At 36.4% G+C, this 17,625-nt stretch overlaps 1 protein-coding gene across 1 annotated transcript; it reads right to left on the bottom strand.

The window, feature by feature from the left end:
* Window positions 1–544: 544 nt before the first annotated feature.
* On the bottom strand, window positions 545–1,707 carry LOC123684333 (caltractin-like). The gene is made up of 2 exons (XM_045623558.1): window positions 1,564–1,707; window positions 545–1,131 (listed from the first exon to the last, which is right to left on the bottom strand). The coding sequence occupies exons 1-2, from the start codon at window positions 1,564–1,566 to the stop codon at window positions 553–555; spliced, it is 582 nt and encodes a 193-aa protein (XP_045479514.1). The 5' UTR covers window positions 1,567–1,707; the 3' UTR covers window positions 545–552.
* Between the last annotated feature and the right edge of the window lie 15,918 nt (window positions 1,708–17,625).

Genomic DNA, 17,625 nt, shown 5'->3' on the forward strand with positions numbered 1-17,625 from the left:
GGGTCAAATGGCGTGTTTCGCATTGCATAGCGATCGAGTGTAGAAAATCAAACGAAAGAAAAACTATTGATCACTAGAATTGATCGAGAACAACTGATTTCAGAATGGAGCCAATACATTCAAAATCTGATAATCTCATCTTTTTTTATTCCTGCTTGGAAAAAACATATGTATTGAAGAAAAACGTTGAAAAAGGATAACATATGCATGAATAATTCTGATAAAAATAATTATCATTGAGAACACCTTCAGTTGTAAAATAAATTTGAGATTTCCATAATGTGCGTTAATTTTTTTGCGCAGTGTAAATAGTTCTGGCACTTGAACTCGAAATTTGGGAAAAAATTGAATTTACCTCCAAAAATCGATATATTTCCTGAATTATTCCTTACAGGCCCCTCAAATGAAGTTTCAAAAGACCTCCATAATGGTGGCCATATCACAAGACCCTCGCATTACTTTTTTATGAAAAATCATCCCCTGAATTTTATCGTAGTTAGTCACTGACACCCTGTATAACAGGTGTGCATAAAATACGATTAACTGATGTTTTCATCTTTTATTGTACAATTCCTGCAACCTCACTATACTAGATTTGATGAACTTGATCAAATCGTCAACCGAAATCTCATCAGAACCAGCCTCGAACAACATCTCTTGTAACACTTCATCAGTCACTTCCTCTCCCAAAGATTTAGCTACTTTCCTCAGATTCTCAATATTGATTTTTCCCTTGCCGTCAGTATCGATCAAATTGAAGTACTTGATAATTTCTTCTGTGTCGTCTCGCTGTACCATCTTCGTTTCCATCAAATCCAGGAAATTATCGAATGAGATTTTGTTGATTCCGATACAAACTTGGGCTGCTTCCTTGAGTTTTTTTATGTCCTCTGGTTGCACCTCGAAACCCAGAGCTCGAATGGCTACGCGCAACTCACTGTTAGTGACGTTACCATCTCCGTCCAAGTCGAAGAGGTTGAAGGCTTCCAGCAGGTCACTTTTCTGCTCTTCGGTGATCTTCATCTTCATGCGGAATGGCCTTTCCAACATCATTCTGACATATTCCATGTTTGAAGAACGGCGAGTTGTTTCAGATGGAAGTCGAAAGGGTAGATTGCTACTGCTGCTGTTCTATAAAAAATATCAAAATGATGTGGTTTAATACGGATTCAAAGTAGTGAAAAATTGGAGTGATCGAATAGACTATATAGTATCAGATACAAAGGGAGATAAGCTCGGTTAAATGAAAATAAGGTCAAGAGGGACTTTGTCATGGCAACCTTGTTCACCGGACCTCAGTCCGTTAGAATTTTATTTATGAGGGTTGTCATGGAAGTTCTGAGTTCGATATTCTGCTAGAATTTAAGATTTAGGTGAAGTGATTCACAAGAAATTTTGCTTAAAGCTTGAAATTTGCTTTCAACATCTAAATGCAACCCCTTTAATTATTGAAATATTGTAATGAAATCTTATAGCCCTTGTTCAAATAGTTTGGATCGCTCCAATTCACATAAGTAAATATTTTTGAATTTTAGTATATGAAGTTTATTCAATGATACTCACCATTTTATCAACTCACTACGAGATTTAGCAGCTACCTTTGGAAAAATATATAGAAAAAAAGTTTGTCGACGGTATTTCGCGAAATTTCGAAAAATGATCAGAACCGCGAGACAAAAAAATTTTCGAATGACAAAAAAAGTTAAATCTGACAACGTACACTTGATTGAATTTTTCTTCTTTTTCTAAACTTAAAAATGAAAAAGAAAAGAAATGGGTCCTAGGGACGTTACATTTTCAAAATAATAGAGCCATATAGAATAATTTTTAATTAATTATGTAAAAAAAATAAACGTAGATAATAAGATTTAGTCCTTAGATCTTGTCGCATGACGTCTACATATTTTGAGAATGAATATTGCTTTAGGTTCATGCAATTTACTGAATTCATAAGATATTGAAAAAAAATTTCAGATTGAATTATACAGGGTGTTACTGAATTAATTTTTTTTCTCAACTTTCCACGGAAAGGTCTGAGAGCTTTCATTTGCAGGAATCATCCCCTTAAATTTTGGACAAGGATTCAGCCTCTAAAAACTTTGGCACTTGTTTGGAACACCCTGTATTAAAAAATACAATATTCTAGAACTCTCCTTCACAGAGAATGGATCAATAACGCATTTAGTGCTGCCATCTGTTTGTTAGGTAGCTGAATGAGATTTATATAAATGAGTTTTCGACCCACTTTAATTCTAACATCAAATACTACTATTTTCAATGATAAGATGGCGATAGGTTTAGAAGTAGTGTTATATTAAACTTTGGTAGTTTGGTGCGTTCATTTCGATCCCTTTTTTGATCTCCTCATTATTTCAACTTTACAAAACAAACAATTATTGATCAATATTACACTAATCCGAGGGAATAGCATGAAAGACAAATTTGGTTATAAAAGTTTTCCTTGTAGGTATAAATGTTCAGTGAACTGTGTAGATATAAGCAAAGATTGAAGCTGTAGGTACATATTTACTCGATTCAGATAATTATGAGTTTTCTCATTAGTCTTGTTTGCTGCATCCTATTTCGGTTCATTTTTGGTTTTTTAAGATCCTGATAATTGATTATAGGTAACAGGCCAATTGAAATGTCCCCGGTCTAGCATAGTAAAACAAATGGCAAAATTAGATTTTATTATTTATTATTATTTATAGTTGCCTTCGAGGGCGATACAGCGATTATAGCGATCTTCAAACTTTTCGATACCATTTTTGTAGTACGATTTGTCTTTCGCTTCAAAATAGGCCTCAGTTTCGGCGATTACTTCTTCATTTGCGCCAAATTTCTTTCTAGTGAGCATTATTTTGTGGTCTGAGAACAGGAAAAAGTCGCTAGGGGCCAGATCTGGCGAATGCGGTGGATGCAGAAGCAATTCAAAGCCCAATTCATGCAATTTTACCATTGTTTTCATTGATTTGTGACACGACACATTGTCTTGATGAAACAGCACCTTTTTTTCTTCAAATGGGGCCGTTTTTTAACGACTTTATCCTTTAAACGATCCAATAACGCTATATAATAATCGCTGTTGATGGTCTGGCCCTTTTGGAGGTAATCAATGAATTATACACCTTGCGCATCTCAGAATACTGATACCATAACCCTGGCAGCTGGCTGTTGTGTTTTTCCTCGCTTTGGATTCGGTTCATCGTGTGCAGTCCACTCAGCTGAATGTCGATTGGACTCCGGAGTGAAATGATGGAGCCATGTTTCATCCATAGTCACATATCGACGCAAAAATTCAGGTTCATTGCACTTAAACAGCTTCAAACACTGCTCAGAATCATTAACACGTTGTTGCCTTTAATCGATTGTGAGCTCGCGTGGCACCCATTCTGCACACAGCTTTCTCATGTACAAAATATTCGTGAATGATATGATGTACACGTTCAGATGATATCTTCACAATGACTGCTATCTCGATCAACATCACTTTACGGCCATTCAAAATTATTTTGTGAACTTTTTTTTATTTTCTCTTTTGGGCGTCTACTGCGTTCGCCGTTTTCGGTGTTCATTTCACCACGTTTAAACTTAGCACACCAATCAATGATGGTTGATTTTTCTGGGGCAGACCCCGGAAACTCTTCTAAAGCCAAAATTTTGATTGAACTGCATTTTTTCCTTTCAACAAGCGATATTTTATCAGTACACGAAATAATTTTTTTCCGTCTTTTTTCAAATAACAAAAGTAGCTACACTCACAACGCAATATCTCACAAACTAATGCTCGGATTGTTGTCAAATTTTGACACGTATCGTTTGAAGGTTGGTACTAACTAAAAATCATATGTATTTAATACTATCACCGCCATCTGTTTATCAGACTTTTCAATTGGCCTGAAATAATATCCCGTTCATTCTATGGAATGACGAAACGAAATATCAATTATGGAATTGTAATAATTATTCAAACAAGCCATTCCAGCATCAGCAAGCTTCGGTTTCCCGAGTACAGCTTCCACTATTAATGAGAAACTTTTGATTCCACTTTACTGCTGATGTGAACAACAACAAATGGCTCGGAACACTCGGGCAAAGTAAAATTAGGTAAGTAAGTGTACATTTAAGGAAAACCGCACATAGTTTAGACCCTATCTGAGGCGCAAGAAACAGATACCAGTTCGACCCTACCGCTTTATCCTCTTCTTACGAAGAATGTTAATTAATTCCGAACTTTAAACGTTCCGACTGCAACAACTTTTCACTTGAATTTTTGGAACTTCAATTGACTTTTGCTTTTCACTCCGCTGACTGTTGGAGATGATCATTTTCAATTGCGTGTTCTTGGTGAGATTAATAAATGCCTATACTCCTTCTATTTTAGCAATGGATTGACATGACGTCCGTCACTGGAGAAAAATGTCGTTGTTAGACTGTCAAAGCAATTCTTTTACTGCTCACAATAGTACGAGGTTGCCTTTTATGTTTCAGGAATCAGAAACCCTAATGATGGTTTCGGATGTTCTAACGGGTGTTTTTTTTCGAGGTAAATAACTTTAAGTTGGCATTACTGTTCAAGATTGCGTCCGATTAAACACCTGTCAAGTGATTTATTCTCAGTTTGGTTTGGCAATTCATCATGACTAGACTCACGCCTGAACAACGCTTGCAAATAGTGCAATTTTATTTCGAAAATAATGGTTCTGTGCGGAATACGTATCGCGCACTACGTCCTTTTCATTTTGTTTAGCCATGAAGCGCACTTCTGGTTGAATGGCAACGTCAACAAACAAAACTGCCGCATTTGAAGTGAAGCTAATCCTCAAGTGTATGTCGAAACATCTTTACATCCAGAAAAACTGACTGTTTGGTGCGCTTTATGGGCTGGTGGAATCATTGGTCCGTACTTCTTCAAAAACGATGATGGCCAGAACGTTACAGTCAATGGTGATCGGTATAGACCCATGATTACTAACTTTTTCATTCCTGAATTGAACAACCATAATGTCCAGGAGCTGTGGTTCCAACAAGACGGCGCAACATGTCACACAGCTCGTGCCACAATCGATTTATTGAAAGACACGTTTGGTGACCGCCTAATTTCACGTTTTGGACCTGTGAATTGGCCTCCAAGATCTTGTGATTTAACACCGCTAGACTACTTTCTGTGGGGCTATGTAAAGTCATTGGTCTATGCGGATAAGCCACAAACCCTTGACCATTTGGAAGACAACATTCGCCGTGTTATTGCCTATATACGGCCACAAATGTTGGAGAAAGTCATCGAAAACTGGACGTCCAGATTGGACTACATCCGAGCCAGCCGTGGCGGTCATATGCCAGAAATCATATTTAAAATGTAATGCCACAAGATTATCTTGCGGATAAATAAAATTCATGTCAATCGAATAATCCATCGTTGTTTTATTGCAATTTAAAGTTCTATAGCTCTAAAAGAAAACACCCTTTATATTTCCCAATTATCACTTAATTGGCGGTACAATCGAATCCATATTGTGGTACATCTTTATGCTTCTAATAAACAAATCCTGGTAAAAGGCAGTATTTTCTTTGTAGGCTAAGGGATGCTCCACATAGAGAAATCGATATTCGACGGTTCTTCCCGTACAATTTTTTTCATTTCATCCCACGTCTATTTTCTCCGATTTAATCCCTTGGAACTTTGTTTATATTATATCTTCATTCCGTGAACTCTGGAGCAATGTGAGCCAGAGGATATTTGTAATGAATAATGGATCAGGAGAAGATGTATAAAGGTGCCTAACCCAACAGTAAAGAATTGCAAGTTACGTATACGCTTCCTGAAATAATAATACTTTTCTAGACTACAAATATATCGCTGTATTTATCAATTCCTTCTATGCTCCATATTATAAATCACAGCGCAAATATGGAAAAATACAGTGATTTTCAAGGAGTTTTCTGGCGTATTCTGAAAAATGATGTCGATGCCAATGAAGCTGTTTGGTTTGGAGTGAACAATATACAGGATGTGTCACAAATCACTCGACGCTCTATTACGGTTGAGAGCTGGAATTTTCGAAATTTTTTCGACAGTATCATTAGGCTCCATTAGAGCTATATTCTCAAATTATTTGTAATACACACTTTGTACCAAAAGGTAAATGTTCAAACATATGCTTTTTACTATGAAACACTTTGTTTTTATTGTATTTTCAGATTGCATGGAAAAGTTCAGTCCAGTTTGTTTAAAGTTTCATATGAAAAACTTACCGTTTTCGAGGTATTTCTAGTTCTCAGAAATTGAAGGGCATTTGGAAAAACCTAATAACTTCGAAATTAATGAATTTATTTGAATGAAGTTTTGATGGATACTAGAAGAATGAAGGTAAATTCTGACTATTTGATAATGAAGGGTGTTTTTTTTAGAGCTGTAGAACTTCAAATTGCAATAAAACAACGATGGATTATTCGATTGACATGAATTTTATTTATCCGCAAGATAATCTTGTGGCATTACATTTTAAATATGATTTCTGGCATATGACCGCCACGGCTGGCTCGGATGTAGTCCAATCTGGACGTCCAATTTTCGATGACTTTTTCCAACATTTGTGGCCGTATATCGGCAATAACACGGCGAATATTGTCTTCCAAATGGTCAAGGGTTTGTGGCTTATCCGCATAGACCAATGACTTTACATAGCCCCACAGAAAGTAGTCTAGCGGTGTTAAATCACAAGATCTTGGAGGCCAATTCACAGGTCCAAAACGTGAAATTAGGTGGTCACCAAACGTGTCTTTCAATAAATCGATTGTGGCACGAGCTGTGTGACATGTTGCGCCGTCTTGTTGGAACCACAGCTCCTGGACATCATGGTTGTTCAATTCAGGAATGAAAAAGTTAGTAAGCATGGCTCTATACCGATCACCATTGACTGTAACGTTCTGGCCATCATCGTTTTTGAAGAAGTACGGACCAATGATTCCACCAGCCCATAAAGCGCACCAAACAGTCAGTTTTTCTGGATGTAACGGTGTTTCGACATACACTTGAGGATTAGCTTCACTTCAAATGCGGCAGTTTTGTTTGTTGACGTAGAAATTTAACCAGAAGTGCGCTTCATCGGTAATAGACGTAATGTGCGATACGTATTCCACACAGAACCATTATTTTCGAAATAAAATTGCTCTATTTGTAAGTGTTGTTCAGGCGTGAGTCTATTCATGATGAATTGCCAAACCAAACTGAGAATAAATCACTCGACAGCTGTTAAATCGGTCGCCATCTCGAACAGTAATGCCAACTTAAAGTTTTATACCTCGAAAAAAAACACCCGTTATATCCCATGTGGAAATACTTCCAAAACAATTTGAAAATTTAGATTTAATTGGGTCCAAATTCACTGAGTGAAAAAACCAGCTTTGATCCTAATATGCTGGAGAATGGAATTAATTCAAAGTGCATCTCGAAATTCTGGTTATCCTTCCTTCATATTTCATATTTGGATCAGCATTTATTTGAAATATAAAATTTTGGAGCTAAAGGTTCCACACACGTTATTACTTCACTAAAACTAACATCACTTCACTAGATAATTTTCAGAATACGCATCCGTTAAGCGAAATGCCCTGAATAAAAAGATTTCGGTAGAAAAAACAAGACGAATGATTGCCAATCTATCGATTCGTAGTGAAGGGAAAACATAAAAATCAGAATAGGCAATCTGAAATGGTCTTAAGTATCCATATTTGGCACGTATATGTTATGAGTAATGGGTCGGTCCCCACGTCCCGACTATATTTTATTTGTTATCGGATTTTGGTCCGTGAGCATTTTCCCAAATGACCGTTTGTGGTTTTCATCGAATTACATACACATACACTTTCTATATTTTAATATTGAATTGTTGGGAGGATATAGGGCGCTATTTCGTTATTTATCTCTCCTTGGAGGCTGGAAATAAATTGCAAGCTGAGAGAGGAAATACATCTCAGGATTGAACTCATTGTGGGATTATTTCGCACAAGCTGACCTACACCGAAAACTTTCATCCGATGTCTACCAATTTCGAAGGGCTTTTTTTTTGGTAGACTCACATACACACATCGTCAAAATTCTTGCCCCCCTAGGTTTCTCTTGAAATAAACAATCTATGTTCTGGAAATGAGATTAATATTTTACTCTATTTAAAGTGCAATATAACGGGTGTTTATTTTCGAGGTATATAACTTTGAGTTGACATTACTGTTCAAGATGGCCACCGATTTAACAGCTGTCAAATGATTTATTCTCAGTTTAGTTTGGCAATTCATCATGAATAGACTCACGCCTGAACAACGCTTGCAAATAGTGCAATTTCATTTCGAAAATAATGGTTCTGTGTGGAATACGTATCGCGCACTACGCCAACAAACAAAACTGCCGCATTTGGAGTGAAACTAATCCTCAAGTGTATGTCGAAACACCGTTACATCCAGAAAAACTGACTGTTTGGTGCGCTTTATGGGCTGGTAGAATCATTGGTCCGTACTTCTTCAAAAACGATGATGGCCAGAACGTTTTGGCCTGAACAACGCTTGCAAATAGTGCAATTTTATTTCGAAAATAATGGTTCTATGCGGAATACGTATCGCGCACTACGTCCATTTATATGCTTGACCATTTGAAAGACTACATTCGCCATGTTATTGCCGATATACGGCCACAAATGTTGGAAAAAGTCATCGAAAATTGGACGTCCAGATTGGACTACATCCGAGCCAGCCGTGGCGGTCATATGCCAGAAATCATATCTAAAATGTAATGCCACAAGATTATCTTGCGGATAAATAAAATTCATGTCAATCGAATAATCCATCGTTGTTTTATTGCAATTTAAAGTTCTATAGCTCTAAAAAAAACACCCTTTAGATGCCCCTTTGTCCAGGAAATATCCTTTCACCTGAAAAAATCTATGAAATATCGCCATATATACTGTCAGTTTGATTTGGTAATTTTTTGTTCATTTTCAACTATATTTTCCTCTATTAATTGAACTCCGTATTCACCAATGCGCGATGTTTGTTGATGCTTTGAAGTTTATCTAAGCTATATCAGTAATTGTTTGTAGTGTCATTGTGAAGGAGATGTTTTGATAAGCAATTTTCGCTGTACAGTGGCATTGTAATTTTTCGATGATTATATTTCTGTCATGAGATGAAAATATCTATGTGCGATCTCTAAAATCAATACCTAATATCAAAATGTTTCGTCTCTTGTGTATAGAATTCTAAATTCGATCATATTATTTGTAATAAAATATGACCTATCAGCAGAAAGAAAGACACTGGTGAATATATCATAACTGAATATTTTATGTGAACGCCTATGGGTTTCACAGGGATTAACATAAGTATATCATTGAAATATATATGAGCCGAAGTGAAATTCACATAAGGTCCAAAGGAGTCGGCACTTCAAGAATAACTTTCTGGCAATATATCAAAAAGATGATATTCAAAAAGTGTAACTCAGTGGAACCGTCGCCTGGAAAGAAACTTTCACCAACCTAAGAAAGATATATTGCGTTTTAAAAAGAATGTTTTTATAGGGTCTTCCCTTCATTCGACTAAATCATTATCAAGATTCTCAGAGTTGAATTTACATAAAGGTTCTCAGAGTCGCAAAACGATTTAGAGGAGATTATGTGGGAAAGAGGTGAATTATTTTTGATATATGGGGATATTTTGGGAAATCTACTTTTGGAAATGCCAATATTTCTACAACAGGCGGTTTTCGTGTTTTGTTCAACGATTTTTATGAAATTATACAGGGTATCCCAGAGGAATGAGCCAAACTTCCCTGGTGGGACATCATGGTGGTTATCTCCATAGCACCTTCATCGTTTCGTATACAGGGTGTTAGTGAATAAGTGGGACAAACTTCAGAAGGTGATTCATCATGAAAAAATAATGACATCATGCTATAAAGCTTTTGTTAGCAAATACTTTGTTTTCCGAGATACAGGGTGTCTCATTTTTCAATTAGGAAAAAATGGTACACCACTGAGATATTTCAAACTCTCAGTCATTTTTGAATTCTTCGTTTAATTTGTGAAAAATTTCTCCTGCTCTTTTTTCGTATGAGGCGCTGTTTTCATACAGAAAAATAAAACAGGTGTGAGAGTACTATCCATAGAGTAATAAATGTAGATAGAGGGAGTATACGCAATTTTTACATGTCCTCAACTTGGTTAGATAACGTTGTCGGATTGCGATATATTTTCAAATCTACAATTTTACTATATCGTTATGAATGTATATTATATTGAATGAAATATATTTATTTGAGTGATTTCCGATTGAATATGCAATTTGAATATTTGGAATCCGATGTTTTTCCTAATTGTCGAATTTATAATAAGCAGAATATTTAGTATTTTCTGTATCTACCTGCTGAAATTCAAGGTTTGGCAACTTTTGCTCTCCTAGTTTCATCGGTTGTTTCACGTCGTTTGGCGCGCTTGAAGTTTGTTTTCTGAATTTCTGATATATTTAGGTATCTATTTCAATATATTTAGAGTTAATATGAAACGTTGATTCACCATGGCATATTGAAGCGCATTCTTTTTGGAGAAACTCGCGAATTGAGTGAAATATCGTATCACTGATATGTTTTCATTTCTGCGTGCTTCATGTCAAATTTGATAGTTCATGTTGGAGACAAAATTTGCTTACTGAAAATGTCATATGCTCCCTCTATCTATGTTCATTACTCTGAGGTACTATCACTATCACACTAATGATAGTGTGATAGTGATACTATCACCATCACATTAGTTATAATGTGATAGTGATAGTGACTACTGTTGCACAATATACTATTCCCCAACCTGATATGTATCACTCGAATGTTCATGCCAAATTTCCAGACAATCGTATCTCTAGAAGTCCTCATCCATATAAACGTGAAAAATTTCCTTTATACCTATAGAGTTCTGTGGGCTTCAATAGGCGCATTAATGAGCGAGCGTTTAAAAACTCCTGACTAATTTTTTTTTTGAATAGGAAATAATACAACTCGAATATAGGCCCCTCAAATCTGAACTGCAAGTTTTCATCAAAATCATTCATACCAGGTTTCTATGATATTTTTTGACGTGGGTACCTAGCTCGATAATTTTCAGAGTAATTATCATCGTCAAAGGGAATCACGGCATACGAATATGTCCAAACGAAACTGAGTTCATTCGAAAAATGAAAACCCTCGTTTCTTTTCATTATTTCTCATTTGAGAGTGCGAAGAAAATAGGTCAATCCTTCCTCAAAGCGGAAATCCGGAAAAACTTCCGAAGGAAACATCGTTTTCTACTCTTCACAAGCGAAATGAATAGATTGTCGGAGGAATCTCTGAACTTCCCGGAGTTTCATTCTTAGATATATAATTATCTATCCCCGCTAATTTATCGTTTCGTTTACGGAGTTTTCATTTCAATTTGATGAATATTAGAAAAACCAATTCCGAAGAGATATTCTGGGAAATTTTCATTTGAATTGTCTTGGAGATATTTTGGAATGGTAGTTTCTCTTATTGTATTGCAAATTTGTTTATTCTGTGATGCCTTGTAAAGGGTGTTTTTGTTAGAGCTATAGAACTTTAATTTGCAATAAAACAACGATGGATTATTCGATTGACATGAATTTTATTTATCCAAAAGATAATCTTGTGGCATTACATTTTAAATATGATTTCTGGCATATGACCGCCACGGCTGGCTCGGATGTAGTCCAATCTGGACGTCCAATTTTCGATGACTTTTTCCAACATTTGTGCCCGTATATCGGAAATAACACGGCGAATGTTGTTTTCCAAATGGTCAAGGGTTTGTGGCTTATCCGCATAGACCAATGACTTTACATAGCCCCACAGAAAGTAGTCTAGCGGTGTTAAATCATAAGATCTTGGAGGCCAATTCACAGGTCCAAAACGTGGAATTAGGCGGTCACCAAACGTGTCTTTCAATAAATCGATTGTGGCACGAGCTGTGTGACATGTTGCGCCGTCTTGTTGGAGCCACAGCTCATGGACATCGTGGCTGTTCAATTCAGGAATGAAAAAGTTAGTAATCATGGCTCTATACCGATCACCATTGACTGCAACGTTCTGGCCATCATCGTTTTTGAAGAAGTACGGACCAATGATTCCACCAGCTCATAAAGCGCACCAAACAGTCAGTTTTTCTGGATGTAACGGTGTTTCGACATACACTTGAGGATAAGCTTCACTCCAAATACGGCAGTTTTGTTTGTTGACGTAGCCATTCCACCAGAAGTGCGCTTCATCGCTAAACAAAATAAAATGGACGTAGTACGCGATACGTATTCCGCACAGAACCATTATATTCGAAATGAAATTGCACTATTTGTAAGCGTTGTTCAGGCATGAGTCTATTCATGATGAATTGCCAAACCAAACTGAGAATAAATCAGTTGACAGCAGTTAAATCGGTCGCCATCTTGAACAGAAATGCCAACTTAAAGTTATATACCTCGAAAAAAAACACCCTATATTTTCTAAGCTATTCTAAGCTGCTACCAACTTCGAGAATATAATTTGTATCATTTCAACTTTAGAAATAAATTTATTATTATTATTATATAAATTTCAAGTTTTGGTATTGATTTACCCAAACTGTAGCGAAGACTAATGAAGCTTCGATAACCTGGTATTAATCATCACAAACAAGTGGAACTACAAGAAACGCCCTGTATCTCGAAAACTTTTTTTCCTTAAAATTACCCGAGGAATCTCTCATTTTCCTTCTCTCCAAGTTAGGAACAACCTATTGTATTGAAGTGAGGCGACATTTGTTGTTGTTTGAAAAATGGATAAAAACGAGTTTTGATTATCGATGAAACATTGTTTTTTATGAGAAAAATACTGTGTAAGCAAAGAAATGGCTTGATAAAAGTTATTTAGACTCTCCTTCATCGACAACAACTTTTAAAATATGGCTGACTTTGAATTCACTCGAATGTTTATGCCTAAGAATCTCTCACCTGTTCAACCTAACCGACAACAATGACATAACATATAATATTGTTCTATGGTCTTCAACAGGATTGAGCGCTCAAGCCTCACCTGACTCAGTCAGTGTTTTTTTTTTTAATTTTTTCAAAGGAATTCTCTATCGTCACGATTGTATACATTTAATTATTATGCCATGCGAGACACCGCAAACAAATCAAAAAATTTGAATCCAAGAATAATAACATTATGGTTTCATTCTGGGATATACGCATTATCATCCCACAAGTCTACATTTACAGGCTTTATACCAAAAACGAAATTATTTCTTTCCCCATAAAACATTCATGTAATTTTTTCGCAGTGTCGAGAAACCTCCAGGGTCGGAGAAACTAGTGAAAAGGCAGGGATTCAACGCTTATGAATATTTCATTTCCTTTCCCGATCTAAATAAATAAAGTCAGTAATAAATCTATCCACTCCTGATTTACAAAGCCATTGTCCCGAAAGTCGAATTTTACGTGCTGGGTGTATTAATATAATACAAGCAAAAAATTATGGAAGCCGCACTGACGTGAAGCCAGAAGCCTTTGGGCGCTCGTTCATTCGTGCACCAATTATATCCTAGGAGCTACAGAATTGTATAGAGGTATATTTAAGAATATGAGATGATGTCTCAACTTGGTCAGGCTTATTAGAGATAAAGTTAGACTCATTGTGACGATGTGTTCGGGGAACGAACACTCAATTTAAGTATAACTAAATATCAAGTGATGCAATAACAGTAGCAATCGCATAGCATGCAATTATTATTGTTAAAAACCTAAGGTGAAACATATCAACATTTGGGAAAATTATTTTGATACCTACGATCTGTGTCTAATCTCCTTTGAGTCGAATAAAATATAATAAGAGCGCTAATTACTGGAAAAGCCACCAGTTAGAACTTAATCTTTTTCAAGGGGACTTGGACTTATCAGCAATTCCAGACATTTCATTCCAATCTATTGTAATCTAGCAAGGGGCGCATATCTACATCACCTGAGATCCCTGGAATCGTGTAGTCAGGGGTCTCTGCTGACTTGGGAGTGCCGTAACACCATAAAGCAACTGGCCAGAGGAAATAAGGTGACTCTACTATGGGTACCAGGGCACTGTGGGGTTGAAGGAAATGAGAGAGCGGATGAGCTTGCAAAAAGTGCATCAAGGTTAAGACCTGCTGGACCTGAGCCTTTCTGTGGGATAGGAAAAGACCAATACAAAGCTGCGGTCCAGCTATGGGAGTTGAACAGTAGGACAATCCACTGGACTAACACTCCTAGACTTGTTCAGGCAAAGAAATTCGTGAAGATTTCACCTACTTACACCAGAAAACTCCTGAAGCTGTCACGAGCGGAGCTTCGGGTGATGGTGGGACTGCTGACGGGGCACTGTCGGTACAAACATCATTTGTACCGTATGGGTAAGTCAGCAGACGAGATTTGCAGACTCTGTGGATCGGAAGTAGAAACGGCTGAACACTTGATATGCAAGTGTCCAGAGCTGGCTGGCCTAAGAACCATTCACATGGGCAAGCCGGTCCTGGATACCAGAGAGGTAATGGCCAAGGCCCCTAGGGAGGTTGTCAATTTTATTAACGTCGTTGACGACCTCCCTGGGTTTCTATGAATGAGTAGGGTAGTGAACAAAAGATCTGCATGGTCGCAGTTCCCGGAAGGCTTACCGAAGCAAAACGAGCCCAGTTCAAATAATAATAATAATAATTGTAATCTAGCAGTTTGTTTACTGAAAACATTATTTTATACTGCAATTTGATATCGTGTCATTCTATGATATAGCACAGAATTTCAACCACAGTTTTGAATTTCATATATCCTAGTAGCTCTTGATCACAGATTGAATAATATCCAAAACCCCGCCTACCTATCGATGATTGCTGGTGAACTGAATTATTATTGAAGTAATCTATGACACTGACTTGCAGAAATACGAGATTGACGAATCGATCAATTTTGCTCCAGAAAGTTATTTTTAAGGTATTTTATGTACATTTTTCATATAAGTTACGTTTGATATTATGATACTGAATATGTTCTCTGTTATAGATTTTTGATGTCTCATCACTCAATTACCAATAGTGATGATGAAAATAGAGGACAACGAAGAACCAGGAAAAAAACGAATCGAAGTTTATAATGACGAAAAGCTCTTTCTCATTAAGGAATAAATCCATCCGTGAGTTCTCAGAACAATTATAATAGTTAGGAAGTTCATTCAAGGAAAACAATTTCTTTCCAATTCTAACTATAATATATCATGAGAAAAGAAAAATATATTTGTTACTAATTGTCATTATGAAATCTGAAATTGCCCGAAATTGTACAATTGATAGAATTTGAAGGATTTCCTTTCGCAACTCACTGATACAACTCAACAAGTTCTTTCTGAATGAATTTCTTACTCAAACGAAGTCTGAACATGATTTTTCAGATTGAGATAATGATAGTTGAGAGTGAGCATCCTTGGGTGAATAATAATGTGGAGAAATTCTGCTACAAACCTATGTCCCGAACCTACTCTTTGGCTGCAGGGTGTTGAAGTTCCAAAAAAAAAAGAATGTTTTCATCCTAATTCCAACAACATATGTTTGAGGTAAGTATTTTTTATGGCTCATTTGATTCATTCTTATTTTTGAGTAAAACAACGCTACTCCTTTGAATTTAGTGTTCAAATTCTCAAAGTACCCACTGAAAGAGTTCAATACAATTGAAGTTTTTCTGGTTCTGACAATTTTTTATTTTCAGTATTCCTTTCAATATAAACATCGATAAGTGAAGTACCAAATGATCCAATTCCAAAAATCAGGGCACAAATTGGGAAATTGTTCAACATTCAAATGATAAGTACTCAACTTATTTTGACCTATATAGAAAAGAGGGAGGTGAGGAAGGATCTGACAAGGTAAGAAATTTCTAAACATATTCTAGTCTTGTTTGCTATCGTCAGTGGTTTCTGTATTTCCGTGAATACGTCTCTTTACCCAAAATTCCTCAAATTTTCGAATTTTGAGCCGAGAAAGGTTTTGAACGATTTGGTAGGACTCTTAAATATGTGCCGAATTTAAGTTGATAATATTATGAAGGAAAGGTGCTAGGAGAGAAAACTTAAAAGAAAAACAAACTTTAACACCCTGTATATCAAAAACGAAAAGTTTGATGGCTGCTTATATTTATTTATAGGAATTTTTTTCTTAAAATGATCGAGGAATCAATATTTTTCGTTTGTACCTCCAATTTAGGAACACACTGTATAGACCCAATCAAACGATGCTAAAGGCAAGCCTATTCGACAGGACGAATGGCGAAAAAAAAAGAGAAGTCGGTGTCCCTTTCAGCAAGTGGTATCTTACATCAGCCGCCGACTTGATCCTCGATTTAATTTTGAATGGGAACTTTCCGAATAAAAAGTTAAAAATTACCTTCCTCATAAAGATAATAGGCTGTGATAAACTTGAATGTCTTAATTCAGCTCAAGGAGATTAACGGCGTGAGGTTAATAGGGTGGGAAAATTTGAATTTTCGGGAAGTTGAAAGACTATCGAGATCCCGATGAAATATCGTAGGTTTTTTTGTTATTTACCTATGGTAGTTTTTAAATTTTTTGAAAAGTAAAAACTCACAATTCATCTAATCTTCACAAAATATTGCTTGAAGGGAATCGAACAAATCAGCTCAATATATGTCAATATAGTTAAGGATAACAGGCCAATTGAAAAGTCCCCAATCTACCATAATAAAACACATTTTTTTTTAGCAAAATTCGATTTTATTATTCAACAATTCGCCTTCGAGGGCGATACAGTGATTATAGCGATCTTACAACTTTTCGATACCATTTTTGTAGTACGATTTGTTTTTTGCTTGAAAATAGGCCTCAGTTTCGGCGATTACTTCTTCATTGGCGCTAAATTTCTTTCCAGCGAGCATTCTTTTGAGGTCCGAGAACAGGAAAAAGTCGCTGGGGGCCAGATCTGGCGAATACGGTGGATGCAGAAGCAATTCGAAGCCATTGCCATTGTTTTCATTGATTTGTGACTCGGCGCATTGTCTTGATGAAACTGCACCTTTTTCCTCAAATGGGGCCCTTTTTCAACGATTTAATCTTTTAAACGATCCAATAACGCTATATAATAATCGCTGTTGATGGTCAGGTCATTTTGGAGGTAATCAATGAATATTATACCTTGCGCATCCCAGAATACTGATGCCATAACCTTGCCAGCAGACTGTTGTCTTTTTCTTCACTTTGGATTCGGTTCATCTTGTGCAGTCCACTCAGCTGACTGTCGATTGGACTCCGGAGTGAAATGATGGAGCCATGTTTCATCCATTGTCACATATCGAAAGGTATCTAAGAGCTGTGCTTACATGCAAGACCTCCTTTAGTTTTCGACAAAGATTCACCCTCTTGAAATTTTGGCACTCATTTGGAAACACCCTGTATAATACTAGGTGTTTTTAAATTGGAGGTATAAACGAAAATGAGAGTTTTCCTGGATGGTTTTGAATAGGAAAAAGTCCTATTAATAGGGGGTGCAGGGAATTAATGTTTGATTTTTTTTCAAATTTTTCCTA

This window comes from Harmonia axyridis, chromosome 7 (assembly GCF_914767665.1).
Source record: "Harmonia axyridis chromosome 7, icHarAxyr1.1, whole genome shotgun sequence".
In the NCBI taxonomy this organism is placed as follows: domain Eukaryota; kingdom Metazoa; phylum Arthropoda; class Insecta; order Coleoptera; family Coccinellidae; genus Harmonia; species Harmonia axyridis.